The sequence below is a fragment of the Hydra vulgaris genome, chromosome 01 (genome assembly GCF_038396675.1).
Source record: "Hydra vulgaris chromosome 01, alternate assembly HydraT2T_AEP".
In the NCBI taxonomy this organism is placed as follows: domain Eukaryota; kingdom Metazoa; phylum Cnidaria; class Hydrozoa; order Anthoathecata; family Hydridae; genus Hydra; species Hydra vulgaris.
The window spans coordinates 56,006,488-56,028,062 of NC_088920.1; the positions used below are offsets into that span (position 1 = coordinate 56,006,488).

General features: G+C 29.6%; 1 protein-coding gene across 2 annotated transcripts in view; it reads right to left on the reverse strand.

The window, feature by feature from the left end:
* Nucleotides 1-16,386, reverse strand: part of LOC136075454 (uncharacterized) — a 78,826-nt gene extending 62,440 nt beyond the window's left edge. The window contains exons 1-2 of one of the 2 annotated variants that reach the window (XM_065788711.1): nt 16,320-16,386; nt 14,640-14,697 (exon numbers count right to left, since the gene is read on the reverse strand). In XM_065788711.1, coding sequence (XP_065644783.1) covers nt 14,640-14,685 — 46 coding nt within the window. In that variant the 5' untranslated portion in view covers nt 14,686-14,697; nt 16,320-16,386. Of the gene's footprint in view, nt 1-14,639; nt 14,698-14,973; nt 15,089-16,319 lie in introns of those variants that run through there. The other variant, XM_065788710.1, reaches the window with a different exon arrangement.
* Between the last annotated feature and the right edge of the window lie 5,189 nt (nt 16,387-21,575).

Consider the following 21,575-nt stretch of genomic DNA (forward strand, 5'->3'; position numbering starts at 1 on the left):
CCTTTTGAAAAAACGCTCTTCAATTATAACTTTAAAATAATTGAACATACCGATGATGAAAACGGTTGTTTTAATTATATCGTTGTGGAAAAAGATAACCACAATTTGCTTTTAATTAATATATAAGCAAAATCCGGATCAAGCCAAGCTGACCAGTTTGAAAGGAAAAATTTATTAAAAAAAATTATCAATAAAATAAAAATAAACAATTCTAGATACCATTTTATAATACTTGGGGGCAATTTTAACATGGTTCTGAAAGAAATAGATTGGCACCCACAAATAAATCGAAAAAAATGTTTCTCAATCGAGGCCTTTAAAACATTATTAAAAGAGCTTAACGTAGAAGACACGTGGAGGAAATTTAATCCTTACACAAAAGAATATACTTATAAATCTACCAATAACACCACATTCTCCCGCTTAGATCGCTTATATATTAGCAAACACATGCGACAATTAATAAACATAGAACACGAGCCGATGACTTTTTCCGATCACCACAATTCAATATGCGCCACCATCACTCTTAAAAACTTAGATATCGGAAAAGAACTATGGATCTTAAACAACAAAATTTTAAATAACCAAAAGTATAACAAAAAACTAACAAAAATTATAAATTTAGCCAACCAAAAAATTAATCAGTCTGAAAATAAAACATCTGACTGGGATTCTCTTAAAGAAGAAATTAAAATTCTTTCAAAAAAATTCAGCAAAACGGAGGCAAAAAGAGCCGTCAAGAAGAATATAAATTAAAAAACAGCTAAAAAACTCTCTCAAAAAAGCGCCTTTTAATCCCAAGATAAAACATCTTAGCGAAAACCTTAAAATAAAGCTACAAACCTTCGAAATAAACAAACTAAACGGCGCAAAAATAAGGGCTAAATGAAAATGGAGGACGCATGGCGAAAAATGCAGCAATTTCTTTTTTCAACTTGAAAAAGCTAAAATATCTTAACAAGTAATCATTAATATCAAAGATAAGAACAGAAACGAAAAAAATAACACAGCTAATATCACTAAAACATTTGAAATATTTTACAAAAACCTTTATAAAAACAGCAAAAACAATGTCATGCTGCAAAAATATTTACTCGAAAATACAGATATAAAACAAATTTCCGAACAACAAAAGCATTCACTAGATAAACCGATTGATTTAGCCGAAGTCAAAAATGCAATAAAAACAATGAAAAACAACAAATCATCCGGCAAAGATGGGCTAACCGCGGAATTTTATAAATCTAACATTAATATTTTAGGAGAAAGTTTAGTTAAAGTCTTAAACGATATCATTCAGAAAAACGAAATGTCAGAAACCCAAAAACAAGCCATAATAACTTGCCTCTATAAAAAAGGGGATAAAGCCGATATCTCAAACTGGCAACACATATCACTTCTCAATACCGACTACAAAATACTTACCAAATAATCTCAAACCATCTAGCAAATATATTACCGTCAATCATCAAAGAAGATCAAACCGCATGCATCCCCCCACAGATCCATTTACGAAAACCTTGCATACACTAGAGACGTTATTTACATCGCCAACAAAAACAATTTAGATGCTTCTATCGTATCCATTGATCAAATAAAAGCTTTCAATTGCGTCAACAGAAATTTCTTGTATGACTGCCTATTTAATTTTGGTTTTAGCGTGCAATTTATAAACCTTATCAAAACACTGTACTATGACATAAGTTCACATCTAAAAATAAACGGTTTCCTATCAGAAAAAATAGACATACACAGGGGAGTACGACAAGGATGTCCTCTTTCAATGACACTCTACGTTCTGCAAGCTGAGGTTTTTGCAGGATACATTCGTAAAAATACCGAAATAAAGGGAATAGCTCTAAACAACAAAGAGACTCTTCAGACAACTCTATAAAAGTTCTAGATAACGCCCTAAATGTATACAAACTAGCCACAGGAGCAAAACTAAATACTACCAAATGCCAAGGCCTGTGGCTTGGAATGAACAGATATCCGATAAAAGAAAATTTCCTCAATTTTTCCTGGCACAGTAACACTCTCCAGAGTCTAGGTATAACCTTCTCAAATACAAGTAACTACATAAACCGTCAATGGGATGAGAGTATTAACATCATTAGCAAAAAAATTGATAGCTGGAAGCGTTTCAAGTTATCCATAAAAGGTAAAGCTATCATAATAAATCAAACCCTTTTAAGCAGCTTATGGCATTTAGCCTTCTCAATACCCATTCCTTCTGACAAAGAAATCAAAATAATTGAACGTAAAATAGAAAGTTTTCTATGGAATAACAGCACCGTAAAAACCCCTAAGCAAACATCAAAACTTCCGATAGACCAGGGAGGTTTAAATATAGCCGACGTCAAGAAAAAACTCGAATCTTTACAGCTGAGCTGGATCTCAAAGTTATATAACAAAAACAAAAACGGCGCCTGGAAAGACTCAGCTTCCTACATACTTAATCAATACCGAAACGCTAATCAAGGAAACCTTGTCCTTTTCACATCACACTCATATGATTCTTTAAAAACTCTACCTCCGTATTACCAACAAACAATGAAAAGTTGGAATAAATTCTACTTAAAACACAATAGTCATAAGAATCTCACCATCGAAGAAGTGCTAAAGCAACCAATATTTTTTAACACATACGCAACAAAAACCAAACTATGAAACCAACTCAAGAATCCATAAATAATAACATAATCATTCTAGGGGACATATCAAAAGTATTTGTTCAGGGCTTTCTGGAAAGCCAAGTTATTGGTATAAAACAACGCCTCTTAACAACCATAATAAAGTCATTACCACCCCAATGGAAAAACATCATAAACACCCAAAGTCAAAGCTTCGACTACAACAAAACGTCGTTGTGCATAAGCACCAAAAACAACCGTTGAATACGATTCCTTGACTTAACTCCTAAAGCAATTTACAACACTTCTCTAAATAACAACGATAAAAGTACACCCAATAAATTTTACAGATGGAAGGGCATTTTCAACAGTATGAATAATACCTCAACAAAAGAATGGGCCCATTTATTTATATCCATACACAAAATGAAAGCATTAACAAAGCCGATGAAATAAAGTATAAACTAAAACATTTTGCACTACCCACCAATACACTCTTTAAAAAAAGAGTCCATATAACAGACGATCTCTGCCCACAATGTATGAAAGAATCTGAAAACATACAACACATGATGTTTAAGTTTGAAAAAGTTCAACCCTTAGTAAAATACAATTTAGCCCTCATTCACAAAATATACCCATACCTAATACCTCTTAAAAACACTTTCAAATCACTACTCATCTTTTCATCAACTTTTGTAAATAAATTTTATATTGGAAAACTAATAACTAACGAACTATTATACGTAATATATTGCAATAGAATGAGGTCGTTCCATGACAAATTTACCCCAGAAGGACGCTCATGCTGGAATTCCAAGGCAAAATTAAAAGAATTTTGTCAGACGAATTCCAAATTTCTATTATTAACAATAAAAAGATTTCTTTTCTACAAGAATGCAAAAACATCTGGAGCGGAGAAAATAATTTTAATCTAGAAATTAACAAAGTTCTTGTAAATTAAAATGCCTAGATATATTTTTAGTGAAAATCTCTTTTTTTAAATTTTCTTTTTCGCTTTTTCGTTTTATTTTCTTCGAATTTTAATTTTTTCGTTTTTTCGTTTTAATTTTCAATTTTTATTTATATAGTGGGTTTTTTATTTTCTTAAACGTGAGCCCCCTGGGAGTCTGTCTATATGTATTTTAATAGTGGAACAATAGACCACCTTGTATTTTTATTTCTTAACTACTGTAACATTTATTAATACCTCTGCAGGGCAAATGCCCGAGGAGAATAAACTACAATACGATATATATTGGTGTACAAAATTGATGTGATGGACGAGCGCAACTTAGAAAAGGAAATGAAGAAACAAAAGGCAAACAAAGAGAAAGAATTTTTGACAAACGAAATTGAAAAGAATGGTGGTTTAATTTTGTGTAAAGATGATTTGAAACAAATTTTAGGTACTGAAAATAAAATTTTAATGAGTTGTAAACACAAAATAAATTTTGAAAAAAATTACTACAGCAAAAATTTCCAAAAAAGCGTTACAGATAAGGAAAATTAATTTTGGCTAGAAGTTGACCCATCACTTAATGACACTAGTGTGAATTAGGAGCGCTTACCACATGATCTATGTTTTGTGATCGTGATGTTATTGTTGTGATGTTTTGTGTTGAACTTGGTTTACCTTCTTGCTTGTGTCTATTGTTAAAAATGATTATTAGGTGTTTGGTTACTGAAACTTGCTTCTTCTGATCATTTACTAAAAGCCAAGAAATAAGTTTTAGAATAAAAAAAGTTTTTAACGTTTTTTAATTTTCTATCTTAGGCGATGGTTTTGGAGGTGAAGAAGAAGTAGAGAGTGAGAGCAGAACCTAAGATTAGGTGGTGGAAGTTAAAGGATGAGGACTGTTGTGTAAAGTTCAGGGATAAGGTGAGACAGGCACTGGGTGGTGGTGTCGTGGATACCTGGGATGAGACGTCAAATACAGTGAGGGATGTGGCTAGGAAGATACTTGGTGTGACATCAGGACAGAAGAAGATAGACAAGGAGACGTGGTGGTGGAATGAGGAAGTTCAGGAAAGTTTAAGAGGAAAGCGGTTAGCTAAAAAGAATTGGCATCTCCAGCAAGATGAAGAAAGTAGACAGAAGTACAAGGAGATGTGTGGCAAGACAAAGAGAGCAGTGGCAAAAGCTAAAGAAAAGGCATATAGTAGTCTGTATGAGAAGTTGAACACTAAGGAAGGGGGAAAGGATCTGTTCAGATTGGCCAGACAGAGAAACTGTGATGGACAGGATATGCAGCAGGTTAGGATGATTAAGGATAAAGATGGAAATGTGTTTTCTAGTGAGGAGAGTGTCTTGGGAAGGTGGAAGGAGTATTTTGAGGAACTGATGAATCAAGAGAATGATAGGGAAGGAAGGTTAGAAGAGACAGAGGTTGTGAATCAGGAGGTTTCCCAGGTGAGCAAGGAGGAAGTAAGGGCTGCAATTCGGAGAATGAAGCGTGGTAAGGCTGTAGGACCGGATGATATTCCAGTGGAGGTATGGAAATGTTTGGGAGAGATAGCAGTGGAGTTTTTGACAAGGTTATTTAACAGACTCTTGGAAGGTCAGAAGATGCCTGAGGACCGGAGACATAGCATAATGGTGCCAATTTTCAAGAATAAGGGCGATGTTCAGAGCTGTAGTAATTACGGGGGAACAAGTTGATCAGTCACAGCCTGAAAATCTGAGAAAGAGTAGTGGAAGCTCGGCTTAGAGGAAAAGTAGAGATCTGTGAGCAGCAGTATGGCTTCATGCCATCTAAGTGCACCACAGATGCTATGTTTGCTCTGAGAGTGTTAATGGAGAAGTATAGGGAAGGACAGAAGGAGTTACATTGTGTGTTTGTAGACTTAGAGAAAGCTTATAATAGAGTTCCGAGACAGGAGCTGTGGTATTGTATGAGGAGGTCAGGAGTAGTGGAAAGGTATGTGAGGGTGGTGCAGGATATGTATGAGAACAGTGTGACAGCAGTGAGATGTGCAGTAGGAATGACAGACAGGTTTAAAGTGGAGGTAGGACTACATCAGGGATAAGGCAGACGGACAAAGTTAGACAGGAGTCCCCATGGACTATTATGTTTGCAAGTGGAAATAAATTTGGAAAGATGGAGGTATGCTTTGGAAAGCAGGGGAATGAAAGTGAGCAGGAGTAAAATAGAGTACATGTGTGTGAATAAGAGGGCAGACGGTGGACAGGTCCAGTTACAAGGAGTTGATTTTTTAAGGGCCGACGAGTTTACCTACTTAGGGTCGAGGGTACAGAGTAATAGAGAAAATGAAATAGAGGTAAGGAAGAGAGTGCAGGCAAGATGGTGTGGATAGCGCAAAGTGTCTGATGTGATCTGTGATAGAAGGGTGTTGGCTAGAATGAAGGGTAAGATTTATAGGACATTAGTGAGACCTGCTATGTTGTATGGACTGGAGACAGTGGCACTGAAAAAGAGACAAGTGAGGGAGATGGAGGTGTGTGAGATGAAGATGTTAAGATTCTCATTTGGAGTGACGAAGAAAGATAGGATCAGAAATGAGTTTATTAGAGGATCAGCACATGTAGTATGTTTTGGTGATAAAGTTAGACAATTGAGATTGGTTTGGACATGTACACAGGTGACAGGAGAGCCATATTTGCAGGAATGTTTTGGGGATGGAACTTCCAGGTAAGAGGAGGAGAGGTAGACCTAAGAGGAGATTTATGGATGCAGTGGTGGAGGATATGAGAGTGGCTGGTGTGTCAGTGGAGGACACTTATAACAGGGTTAGATGGAGGAGTTTGATCCACTGCGGCGACCCCTAAACGGGAAATGCCGAAAGAAAAAGAAGAAGAAGAAGATCTTAGGCGTTTTTACAGGTTCACATAAATAATCTCAAAGGGTAAGTTTCTTATTTTATACTTATTAAGTTTTAAATTTTTTTAATTAATAATTTTTAAAACAAATTTACAAAATATTTTTAAAAAATTACTGTGTTTCTAAATAAAAATTTTTTACATTTTTAGAGTTTCTGGTTTTTTATCTGCCTGATGCAATTGTAAATACTCTGAATTTTAGAAAGTTCATTTGCAGTAAGTTATTTTCATTAAAAATTAAATTTTAACTTTATTGAAGAATTTTCTGTTTGTTAAATAGAACATTCTGAATAATTTCAACAGATTCAATACCCTTAAGAATTTTTTTTTTGTTTTTTTGTTTTAGCTGCCCCCAAGAAGTCCCAACGGTCTTGAGCACCGCGGAGGTGCATTTAATCAGGAAGTTCACGCCTCCTTCCTTACCGTGACGCGAAAATATTTGCAGAGCTCGTTTCGAACCTGGATCTCCTGCTTATAATGCAAGCGCACTAACCACTGCGCCACGACCGCACACTACTGATCGGTCGGTAAATTAAGCAATAACTTTAAAATGTGTTATTTTTATTTTTTATTATTTTTTTTTTATTTACATTTTCACAACTACATATTAGTTACAATTTTTTCACATTGTGATATAAGGAAAATATGCTTCCGTGACAAAAGATTATATTTAACCAAATCTGCTAAAGTACATTTAACAGAAAAAATAATACTCAGTTAAAAAAAGAAGAAACAATTGAAAAAAATAAATTTAGGAAGCATTAGTTGAATATATTATGAAGGACTTGTTAAGATAAATTATATTGTTATAGGAAACTCGTTGAAGACTAAATAAGTCTTATCATCGAGAACCTTGGGGTATTATGCAAGATACACATAAACATTATGATTCTTAAGCACACCTATGCAAAAACGGTCCCAACCTCAATTTTGAGGACCAAAAAAATGACCAATGGGGCATTAATTTGTAAGGTCTTAGGTATCACCTGATGTAAAAATTAAAATCTAATCTCTATAGCCAAAGGAGAAAAACGCATTTACAGTTTTATAGCACATTGCGCTACTGATCGCACTTAGAGCCCCGTTGTAAATCTATTTAGTTTTTTTTCACTTTTGGGTTATGGAGTTTTTAAAAAATATCAAAAACTCTTTACATATATGCGTTGGCTATAACCTGACAAAAAATCAGCTCTTTAACACTTGTGGTTTGTGTACAGGGACCTAAATTATAGGGTAAGGCACTAAAAGCCTCTTTAAAAGGAGACAACGGATGCTTTACGTTTTTATTCTAACCTTACTATCGACTATGGAAGTTTCAAAATTTAATAGAATGAAGCCTTGGCATGTATCTTTCAGGCAAAAAAAATAGAAGCAAGATATCTTTTATCTGTGCAAATATATAGCTCTTAAAGTAAGAATCTTGCCTTTGAAAAAACGACCAAAATATAGCAGCTTTTTGTGGTTTTTATGCTTTTACAAAAATTCAAAGTTACATCATATAACTAATTTAGTAACAATATCATGTGACTAGTTGATATGGGATTCTATGGTTGTTAGACTTCACATTTGTGTGTACTTTGTCTGCAAAAAGAGTGCTTTTTTTGTCCAAGTTTGTATAAAATATGGAGCAGAAAACACATAGTTAGAGGCGTTTTTTCTAATTGTTCTGAACTTAAAACACATAAAAACCTCTTTATATTTTAGTTGTTAAACCCACAGGTTTGCTTTGTTGTAATAAAAACTTTTTTTCTTACTGTAAAAATTACTTTAGAATTGTAAATTCAAAATGAATTGGTAATTTATAAAATAATTTCAAAATTAATGTTAGAATCATGTTTTTTTTATATAAATCAAATGTATATAACCTTGTTGAGCTTTTTTTTGTATTGAAGTATCTCCTTCCTTCAACAAATCCTTTGTTGCTTTGACCAAGTTTTTTCTACTATTTAAAAATGTGAAAACAAATGTTTCTTGTTTTCCGGGAAAAGCCACAACATCAAAGTAATTACATTTAAGCAGTCAACAGCCTAAATAACTAAAAAGATTTTTTACCAACACAAGCTTGTACTGAAGTTATTTTTCAAAGATCAATTTTTTAACTACTGAAATGCTATATAAAAGAAAAACTCATCAAGATTGTCGGCAATCTGTATGCGTCTTTTGTTTTTCAAAATATGACAGGCATATTTCTGATTTCGTCAAGGAAAGAATACTAGGTATTTTTTTCTGGAAGTTCCATTGATTTTAAGGATGATAAAGTTCCATTGGGCATATGCAATTCCTGCAGAGCAATGGTTCAAAAATATGGCTAAGGAGATAGAAACTTGCCTCTTCCTAAGCTACATAACTTTAACAAAGTGATTATTAGACCACAGACCAGAGGATTTGATTCTTGTAATTGTTTAGTTTGCCAGGTTGGCCGACTAATAGGAGATTCTACAAAGCTCACTTTTTCAACCGATTAAGATTTGATAGAACTATCAAGTAGCTTTGATAAACTATGCTCAAACTGTCTCAGTGTAGTCAAAAAAGGAATAACACATGATTGTTCACAAGCCACCAAGTTTGAAAACTTAAAGAAGATGATAGCAACTTAATCCAGAATTGCTGAAGAAATTGCGTCCTCTGTAATAACTCAAAAGGTATCCGCTCCACAAAGCACAATTAGGTTGAGCAGAGAAAGTGGTAAAGCTTTAACTATTACTCCAGGTCCCTTCAGAGCTCAGTGCTAATCGAGAACTTCTCTAACTACTTTGGACATAGTTCAAGTTCAAATCTATACTAGTCTTTCAATAAAAAGATGCAAGAACTGGCTGTAACATTAAACAAGACTACAAATTTAAAAATTGTTGGAACAAAATTTAGAGAAAATTTTGCAATGGCTGGTCGAAAGATTGAAAGTTTATTCAAAGTTTCCAAAATCTCACTTACAAGGCCATCAACAAAAACTGGTTATTTGGCGAAGGTTGTTCACTGCAAGAGTTTAGGGGATTTTTATAACTCAATTCTCAGAGTTTGAGCAATCACTTCACCGTCTCTCATCAAACTAGGTATTAATGGTGGAGGATCTTTCCTCAAGTTCAGCTTGAGTGTTATCTCCAATAGTGGATGTCAAAATGTTAAAATAAGTTCAGCCTCAAATGACAAAAGCTTACTAACTGTAGAACATGGGAAAGAAACAAGTGCCAAACGTCAATTACTTGTTGCTGCTGCTGAAAATATTTCAGAAACTTATGAAAAGGTCAAAAAAATTTTAAGTTAATTTGGGAAAATTGCTGTGCATTTCTTTATTGCATGTGACATGAAGTTAGCCAATATCATCTGTGCATTCAGTCTCACTCAAGCAAACACCCTTGCTGTTGGTATGATTTTAAATCTAGTCATCTCAAAGAACAGGGAACTCCAAGAAACTTCAGATCCATTAGGATGCAATACAAAGCATTCATTGAAAAAGAGAATGGAAAAATGTGCGCAAAGGATTTTCATGTTGTTCATAACATATCGTTTGACCAAGAAGATGTCAAACAAGTTATTGAGTTTATTCCCCCAATGGAACTTTATTGTCTCCTTGGAATTGTAAATAATCTTTACAAATCAATGCTAAAGATATGACCTAATGGCAAAAATTGGCCATTACTTCTCAAAATGAAATTACAACCTTATCATGGTGGAGAGTTTGTTGGGAATGATTGTCATAAGCTTCTGAAGATTATGGATATTTTGCAAAGAATTGTTGAAAGAGAAAAGGCAAACTATATGCTTGGTTTTGTGAAAACATTTCAACATTTTATAAGTGTTGTTGGCTTGTGTTCTGGAAGGACATTAAATACTGCATATGTTCAACATATCAAAGACTTTAAGAACTCATATCTTCAACTCCCAGTTTAAATCACCCCATCCAGTGTGCTACGATGTTCCTGAATTTATTGCTCTAAAGGGTACAGCATTGGGCATTTTTAGTGGGCAATCAACAGAAGCATTGCATTCAATCTTCAATGCTAAATAGGCTAGGTACAAAAGAAACCCTGATCATTATGGTTATGGAGGCCAGTTACTGAAATGTGTTATTGAGTGTAACTGCAGGCATCTTTAAATTCGTTTTTTTAAATAATTCATTTTTCTTTCTAGAAATACTTGATATAACATTTGTTGAGAAGAAATATTCTTGTCTGAAATTTTTGCTTATATCATAAACTATATTAATTTATTTATAGTTTCCTAAAATATCATAAGTTTACATAAAATTAATCAGAAGTATATATCTTATTTTGCAATGACTTAATAAAAAAATCTCAACAACAATCTGAAGAAAAAGTAATAAACATCATAACACCACCATAAAGTAATTTTTTTTTAAAGGAAATCATTTCATGTCTGTATATATATATATATATATATATATATATATATATATATATATATATATATATATATATATATATATATATATATATATATATATATATATATATATATATATATATATATATATATATATATATATATATATATATATATATATTTTCAATGGGAGATTAAGGTTAAATGGGATTTTCTTTTGTTTGATATTATGTTAAAACCCATTTCAGTAAAGATATATTTCTTATTTGAATTAACATAAGTTGGTACTATTGTGTGTATTTCCAATATTTGGTCTATTATTTTAACCAAAAACAACAATGCAAACCTGTGGGTTTAACAACTAAAATATAAAGAGGTTTTTATGTGTTTTAAGTTCAGAACAATTAGAAAAAACGCCTCTAACTATGTGTTTTCTGCCCCATATTTTATACAAACTTGGACAAAAAAAGCACTCTTTTTGCAGACAAAGTACACACAAATGTGAAGTCTAACAACCATAGAATCCCATATCAACTAGTCACATGATATTGTTACTAAATTAGTTATATGATGTAACTTTGAATTTTTGTAAAAGCATAAAAACCACAAAAAGCTGCTATATTTTGGTCGTTTTTTCAAAGGCAAGATTCTTACTTTAAGAGCTATATATTTGCACAGATAAAAGATATCTTGCTTCTATTTTTTTGCCTGAAAGATACATGCCAAGGCTTCATTCTATTAAATTTTGAAACTTCCATAGTCGATAGTAAGGTTAGAATAAAAACGTAAAGCATCCGTTGTCTCCTTTTAAAGAGGCTTTTAGTGCCATACCCTATAATTTAGGTCCCTGTACACAAACCACAAGTGTTAAAGAGCTGATTTTTTGTCAGGTTATAGCCAACGCATATATGTAAAGAGTTTTTGATATTTTTTAAAAACTCCATAACTCAAAAGTGAAAAAAAACTAAATAGATTTACAACGGGGCTCTAAGTGCGATCAGTAGCGCAATGTGCTATAAAACAGTAAATGCGTTTTTCTCCTTTGGCTATAGAGATTAGATTTTAATTTTTACATCAGGTGATACCTAAGACCTTACAAATTAATGCCCCATTGGTCGTTTTTTTGGTCCTCAAAATTGAAGTTGGGACCATTTTTGGATAGGTGTGAAGTGCTATAAAACTGTAAATGCGTTTTTCTCCTTTGGCTATAGAGATTAGATTTTATATTTTACATCAGGTGATACCTAAGACCTTACAAATTAATGCCCTATTGGTCATTTTTTTGGTCCTCAAAGTTGAGGTTGGGACCGTTTTTAGATAGGTGTGTAAGCACAAATATTTTAAATATCGTTGTGATAAAATTTTGTTTTCTTTTTCTAGTTGTATTATGGTTTTTGTGTGTGTTTTTTATTTTATTTATTTATTCTTTTTTTTTTAATGTTTTTTAGATGTATATATAAATCCGACTTTTTTCACGTTGTATATTGTTAAGTTCAAATTTTGATTTATCATGTGAAATAGAACAATTCTATGTAATTACCTTTTTTTTTCTTTTTCTGTTCTTTATTACAATAATTAATACAATATTTACAAATATATCAATGAGAAAAATTACATGCAAAGAAATCATTAAAAAAAGATAATAAATAAAGATAAAGAATATTAAGAACAAGATTTTCAAGTTTTGACTTTAAAGCAAATATTTTGTCAGGAAGAGTAATTAAGGTTTATATCGGAATTAATTTGTTATATAAATAGGGGTTGCAAAAAGAGATAGAGAACTGAGTTTTTTTTCGGGGTACGATAAAGTTACCAGTTGCTCGGTTATTAAACTTATTGGTTATTGATTATATGGATCCTATGGTTAGTTTATGCATATTTGCATGGTGTAATTATAAACTCAAATTTAATTTCCAAAACAAAATGAATAAGTAAAAATCCTCAGTCTGTAATATAAATGATTCTGGTCAATCCCGTCTGATTTAAAAAAAAGGTCGATAAAATTTCAAATCAAATGTAATAACGGTTCAAAAATATCAAATATACTCAAAGTCGATATGACCAAATGGTTTGATCAGCCTTTGTGTAATAATTTACTGGCGGGTCTGTAAATTGTACAATAATTTCAAAATGATGTATTATTTGGATTTCATGATTTCTTTATGCATATTTGCATGGTGTAATTATAGTATAATCCCAAATTGTATTTTCCAAAACTAAGTATATAACTAAAAATTCTCGGTCAGTAAAATAGATGATTCCGGGCAATCCAGATTTAAAAAAAAAACTTGTGGTATTTTATTTTCTAATAGTTGTTGGATCATTATGAAAAATTTTAAGTCAATTGTAATGATGGTTCAAAAGTAATTTAAAAGTCAATATGACTCCAAAACTAAGTAAACACGTAAAAATCCTCGGTCTGTAAAATAGATGATTATGGGCAATGCCTACAGATTTGAAAAAAAAAATTTTGGTATTTTATTTTATTATAGTTGTTGGATCACTATGAAAAATTTTAGGTCAAATGTAATATTGGTTTTAAAAGGTATTCAATATATCCAAAAATTTATATATGCTTATTTAAATTGTTAAAAATTGTCTTGTATGGTTAACGAACATATATGTATGTTAATTACATGTGTATCTGTATAGCATTTATGTGTTTATTTATGTATAAAAGCAAATATATATGTACTTTGGTTTATAAATGAATCGGTAAAAAGAAGAACAGTACTAGTCCATTTTTTGTTATTTGCCCTTTTTTTCATAATTTCATTTAATTTAAGTCGATCTCTCTATGTACTACAAAAATAATACTTGTCCATCTTTCTTTTATTTTTTTTTTTATTTCTTCAAACTAGTCGAAGAACAATACTTAAACATTGATTATCTCGAAATGAAAATATTGGACTAATATTGTTCTTCTTTTCACCAATTCAAATAAACAAGTACATGAATATATACATACATATATACGTATATAGACACGAATAAATTTTAAAAGAAATCATGGGAGTGTTTTAAAGTGCCTGACAATTATCAAAATTAAGCCGATTAATTAAAAAAAAGCAGAATAAAGTTATAATGAAAATAAATTATTTTTTAAACTTATATTAACTTTTCTAATTTAGTTTTGATTCTTTTTATTTAGAAAAGTTTTATTAATGTATACAAAATAATTAAAATAGGAAATAAAAGTTTCAAGTTTCTATTTTGGTTTAGGTTGTGTGTGTTATTTTATTTATTTTATTATTTTGTTGCTTTTATTGCTTGTATTTAAAATATAACTATAACTTATTTTGATTGGTGGAAACCTAAAAGTTCCTAAAAGGTTTAGTAGTCTTCAGGGGACACAAATTGAAATGATACACATCAAAACATATACTCGGCAAAAACGTCACGTCACGACCGTCTCAAGAGAACATTGGTAGTTTTCCTCAATTGGAGAATATTTTCTCATCCATAGTGTTCTTTCTCAGTATAGTTCACGTTTAAGTGGTGTTTTAATGTATACTTGATGGGGTTGTCCTGAATTTATTTGTCCTGAATTTATTTGTCCTAAATTTATTTGTCCTAATATCAGCCCTTAAATGACTTGCGTTTAAAAGTGTCTTTTAATTATTTAGTATTATTCATGAGTATAGCTCAAATTCAACGTATCAAGGAAAGTTCAAAGCATAGTTAGCGTATATATATATATATATATATATATATATATATATATATATATATATATATATATATATATATATATATATATATATATTATATATGTTTTTATAATTAGATTTTTTTTATAAAATCAACAATTGTTTACTTACCTAAAGCAAACAATGAGAGAGATATTGCAAGATGAAAAAATCTCATGCTTGTTTTAAGCTAAAATATATATATATATATATATATATATATATATATATATATATATATATATATATATATATATATATGTATGTATGTATGTATGTGTGTATATATATTATATATACAGATTTATATATATATACAAATAGCTTAGAGATTCAATAAATAAAATATTAATTTGTTAAAGTTACATTTTCCGATCTAAAACACATATATAGGCCGGAACTTCACATATATAGGCCAGAGTTTCTACTAAACAAATGGTAGCAAAATTAACTTTTTACTACTTGCCTGATGATTGTGCTAACACATGAAACTCTGATATACAATATTTTATTATAATTGTTAGCATTTGGCTAATTCCTGGTACTGCGGTAAACTATAATTAATATAGTATCTAAAACCTATATATGAATATATATATGTATAAGTTTCTAATAATAAATATAAGTCTATAAAACAGTAACTATTTTACTTTTAATTATAATTTGTATATAATATAATACGTAAAAACATAGTTTTAATTATGACTTATATATAATATAAAGTTTTTTTTAACACATTGCTAATTCTATTATGCTTGCAGATCAATTAGTTTTAGTCTCTGTACAAACTATCTATTAAGTAAAACCCATTTAAAAATATTAATTTTTGTAACTTGATATTTGAGGATTTTGTTTAAGATAAATAAACCTTTGTAAAATCAATGTTTAATTTGGATTATGCAAAAGAAATTAGAGTGATGATTACAAACATTGACTTGTACATGACAAAAGGAGAAGATGTTCAATTTTTTTTGTACTTTGTATCACATTTAAAAATTATTTTGCATTTTGTATTACATTTAAGAAAGGTCCTTTATTTCTAAAATATTTTAGGGCTTTCAGATTCTGGTAGGGGGAGGAAGGGATGCTCTCCTTTGATCCGTCACTGGTACATGAATTTATATTTCATAATATTACTACCATTTTCAAATCTCTTAAACTTTTTCATAATATGAGAGACATTAATGAAAATAAATAAAGCTAAATTAGCAAACTAAGAGTAAATAAAACAATATATTGTGAATTTCAAAAACTGTTAAATCATTTTATTTTGTTTATAATCTTTATATAAAAAATTTTTAAATTTTTAAACAAAAAGTTTTTCATTTTTATATTTTTTAAATATAAAAACTAAAAAACTTTTTGTTTTATCATAATTGATTTTAACAAGAACTTTGTAATCAATCACTAATAATTACGTATAAGTATTTCTATTAACGCTGTATCAGTGACTCAAAAGAAAAAGAATGCGGCAAAAAAAAAAACCCCAAAACGCCTGAAAATAAATAAATTTTGATGAAACTATTAACATCAGAAAATTAAGATTTGTTGCTTTTTGGCTTATTTTCTAAGATTTTTGCACCTTTTGCTGATACTAATTAGTTCTTTTTATAAAAACAGAAAAAAACGATTTTGATGAAAAAATTTTAATGACGAAATTAAATAAATAAAAAAATGAAAAAAATTAAAGAATCATAAATTATTATTTTACAAGTATTATAATTTCCGCTTAATACTTTTACGTAAATTGCATTTGAATTTAAAATATATTTACTTCATTTATAAAAAGAAAAGTTAAAAATATTTGTTTACAAATTTAATCCGCCATTTGGAAAAAGGGAAAAAGCGGCTTCACTTTTTGGATCGAAGTTAGACATCTAGTTTTATAATATATCATTGGGCGGAATAGGCTTTGCCTTATCTAATCTCGGTACGAGGTGTGCATTTTTAATCACTTTAACTAACGAAAGTTAAATTATGCCTAAAGTAGAATGGAGCTAAGTGCTCAATCCGCCTAATCTGATCTGGGTCAAGATAAAAAGTCTAGAAATTAGTTGTGCAATTTGAAAAAAAAACAACCTTAAAATTGCTAAATTCGGTCACTTCCCAGTAAACATTAAACAGTTGGTAAGTAGTTGGTCCGATCCTAATAACCAACTATTAGCTACAGTTGGGCCAACAGTCGGCTATTTTGTTGGTACCGTGAAAAAAACTTAACGCTTTTACCAACACTTAGCCAACTGTTTTATAAACTGTTGGTACCATTAACGGCCCAACAGTAATAAAGCAGTTGGCTAACAGTTGGTACCATTACTGGCCCAACTATATGATTTTTTTCTCGATTTTTTAAATTCGCTTTTGCACTTTAATTGAAAGTGCAAATGTTATAAATGTTTACAACTATCTTTACAACTTGACGTGATGGTGATCTCAAATATGAGTTGCATATTTGAGATCAAAAGAGAAATGCTATACAAAAAACAAATTGTTTGCTCGGCAACAGAAAAAAAAAAATTTTCTGTTGACCTGTGTAATAATACAGTAATAATCATTCTAATAATAACAGTAGTAATAACATTAACAACTACAATTATAATATTAACAGTAGAAATTTACAACAGTAACAATAATAAAAAACTAGCAGTAAGCAACTCCTAATACGGGTAATGAGTAATTAAATCATTAATAACAAAAACACATTAATAACTTGATATATTATCTAAAAAATTAAATACAAATTTATCTACAAATAATATTTTAACTTAAGTCAAGTAAAGCCTGCAAATACCTAAAAAAAAATGAAAAAACAAGTTAATTTTTAATTAAAAAAGTATTATTTGCATTTTATTGTTAGTAGAATTAGGATAATAATATTACAGAAAATATAAAGAATAAAAAAATAGCTATAACAGCCAAGGTCTATCAACACAAAACAAAGTAACAATAGCGCATAGCATAAAATATTTGTAAGCACACATTACTGTGTCTCCAGAGTAATTAAAAAAGAAAAGGATATAAAAAGGCTAGACAACACAATGTAGTAACACTGGCATATAACACCACGACTTATTAAGATATTTTATCACATAAAATTCTTGGACTAAAAAGATTTTATTTATTACTATATTTGAACAATCGAGGGACAAAAGTTAAACAATTTGAACAATTATAACATAAAATTGCAAGCAACTCGTAAAATATTTCTTATAAATGGTCATTATCGATTGAGGTATTAAGAAATACGTAAGAGCTCAGTAATTACATACGTTTTATTAATTCTCCTCTGATCTAAGACAGAGTGGGAGAGAACCAAAGTGTTTTCAAAGCAGCATGTTATAAAAAGTAAAAAAATATGCAATAAATAGTAGTAGCTGGTTTTATTATGTTACAAGTAAACAAAACTATATTTACCTTGATTAAATTTCCAGAATTTCTTAATTAAGCTCCAGCCTCTCTCTAACTGTTGACTAATGATTTATAGAGTAAATTTCACATCATGTTAAATTTACAAAATTAAAACCATGTTTCAACAGTAAGCAAACTAATCAAGTTATAACAAAGGCAACTAAAAAAAAAAAAAAAAAAAAACAATTATGTTTGAAGTTATAAAAAAAATTTAAAATCGTTTAAATTTAAAACTGTTATTAATTGTTACTATAAATAGTAAAATTCATACTTTGCTTTGTTCTAAATTGTCTAAAGTAAAATTAAATTAACAGACATTAACACTGCTTGACACCGAATTCTGGCAAATAAGTTTTCTGCTCGCTGAGCAGCATTTCTTAGATTTCAACAACAAATTATTTCATCTTGCCTAGATCTTTCTCTTTCACTTGACAACAACTATTTTCAAGTTACCTATTAGCATTTACATTAGTAACTTCTTTGAGCCTAATATTATCCATTTCAATTTCACTATTATCATTAAACATATTACAAGAAATATTACTATTGTTACAACTGAATAATAAAAAAATGTCAAAGAACCTAACAATTGGTGATCTTTTCTAATCAAAGACTATATTTAAATTATAATTTATTGAAATCCATACCTTTTTATGTTTATATTTATAAGTTGTTTTTCAAAAATATTAAACAATATTTATTTACATCAATTATTTTTAATTTAACAAAAAATCTAGATTACAATGCACACAATATTTAAGTGATCAACAAATTACTGACTGTAATTTGTTGATCACTTTTATGTCAACAAATTACAGTCAGCTTTCCATGTTAAATAGATAAAATATATATTTAATATAACTAAATCCAATATAAAATTGAAAATAATTAGTAAATTTACTTAAATCAGTAACAGTTATACTGTGTGAAGTGACTAAAAAACATTTCTGTTCTTTCCACTTGCACTAAAAAATAACTTTCAGCTCTTTACAATTGCACTAAAAAATAAAACAAAACTTGCTTAGCTTAGTTGCCTAGTTTTAAAGAATTTGAAAACAAATAAGTAAAAAACCAAGAACAAACATTTATTTATTAAAACTACTATATTTAAACAAATGAAATTAAACAAAGAATAACATCAATTCTCCTTAAAGGCTAAAAAAAAATTTTCAGCTAAAATTTGCTTGGAGACCTTGCTTGTAAAACCATGTGAATAAGAAACACATTTAGAATAGCCTAGAAACTACTTAAAAATGACAAATGCAACATTGAAGTTTAGACGTTGACTAGATATTTTTTAAAAATTCATACAAATTTACAATACTTTGTTCTCCTATATCGTATAAATCCATTACATGATAAATCTGAAATGAAAAAATGTAACAAATAAGTAAATACAAAGAAAAACATCATATATCATATATGACTAATATATATATATATATATATATATATATATATATATATATATATATATATATATATATATATATATATATATATATATATATATATATATATATATATAATAAATGTTAATTTATAATTTTTTATTTATTAGTTTCTAAAAAATTTAAAATTAATGAAAAAGAGTAGCTAGTCCAAATCCAAAGCTTAGTGGAATAATTATTTTTGTATTGAGATGAGGAGGATGGCATACCTAGTAAGTTTTTATAGTTCACTTTGTCTATTATATAATAAATGATTCAGCCAAGGTTTATATTACTATATATATAAAGAATTATATCTATAATTCATTGTATATATATATATATATATATATATATATATATATATATATATATATATATATATATATATATATATATATATATATATATATAATGAATTTAGATTTAAACAAGTTGGATGTTAAAGGAAAAGAGAAAGTAGCTATTTTTCGTAACCTGTGACTACTAATTCTTGTAAAATTATTGACTTTGCTTTTGAATTTAATTGTTTATTTTTGGTTTTTTAAAACATGCTATATGATTGACAGACAATTTTGTGATATTCTTTTCAAATATTCTTTCTTTAGATACTTTTATTGATGATAAAATTTGTTATGATGCAAGCAACATCGAGAGTGCCATTGGTGACATTTTAAAACGAGCCAAAAAAAAATGTTTTTGATAGATTGTATTTATATATTAATATTGTCAAAAATATTACTCTTTTTATTTTTTTGTAATGATTTGTGTCAATACTGGGATTTAATTATTTATGAAGTAACCTTATTATTATATTAATGAGAGTTGCCACTCGTGTTGAATCCGAAAAACACGCGTATATTAAATATAGGCTTTGTTGGAAGAAAGAAAAGACTTTATTTCTTATATCAAGACTCCTTTTTTTATAGTTGCTAGAAATGGAGTCGGTATGAGAATAAAATTAAACGCTGAATGAACGGACAAAATTTAGACGTCCAAAAGCGTCTATTGTGGACCTCAAAAGGGACTGTTTTGGACGTAATTTATAGGTCCGAATGGACTATTTTGGACGTCCATGTGTCCATTGGGGTTTACCTGAATGGTTTTAACGTTACGTAAGCAAGTAATTTCCGTTGCGTAATCAAGTAAGTTGCGTAAATCAAGTAATCTTCTGCTCTACACAGAATAGGAAAGAGAACAGTGCTACGGGATCTCATGTATCACTCACTATAGACTACTGTACATCTAAGTCTGGCGCGAATGATGTGTGATACTCCCCCACCCACCCACCTCCTCCTTCTCCTTATTAATGAATTGTAATTTATTAAGTCTGCAAATTTAGCTCTTTTAGACCAGCGAGTCGGCATTTGTAGACCACAAAGTACAGCCGACAAACTTGGACTTAGTATTGTCGGCAAATCTAAAAAGTGAGGACATTTTATTTTAGACGGAATATATATTTTTGGCAATTTTGCAAACAGCCATTCTGGTAAAATAATTGATGATGATGATGATTGGAAAATTTGTAAATGCGTTGAGAAGTTAAGAAAAATTAGTAAAAAAAACAAAAATATTACTCTTTTTATTTTTTTGTAATGATTTGTTTTAACAATGGGATTTAATTGTTTATGCAATAACCTTATTACTATCCAAATGAGGGTTGCCACACGTGTTGAATCCTTAAATACGTGCAAATAATTTTAGGACGAAAGTTATTTCATTTGGTGAGTCCAATGCATGTTCATTTCGGACGTCTGAACGGACAATTTTGGATGCCCTTGGACGTACTATGGACGTCCGTATGCCCATTGGGATCTTCCTTGTACGCTATTGTTTTTTTAGTGGATATTTTAAAGTGAGTGAGTTGAATTGAGTGAGTGATGACTATATTGAGAAATATCATAATAATTTATCTTTAATTAGTAAGTGATGAATACAATCAAATAACATAATAATTCATCTTTTTGTAAACCTAAGTTAGCACTAAGTTAGCTGCATAAAAATTATTCTATCAGAATGAAAATTTATTTTCCAACAAGATAGTGCTTAAATTACTTTTATATCAGTTTCGGTTGAAGAGCTATTTTGTTTTCAACAATATATATAAAATTTTTGAATTCTCGTTAAAGTTGTATAAAAAAAAATGGAGTTAAATTGGCATATAATTTTATCAATTCAAATAGAGAGATAATTCTGTATTTGAATTTTGATCAGTGTCGGCGGTTTTGATCAG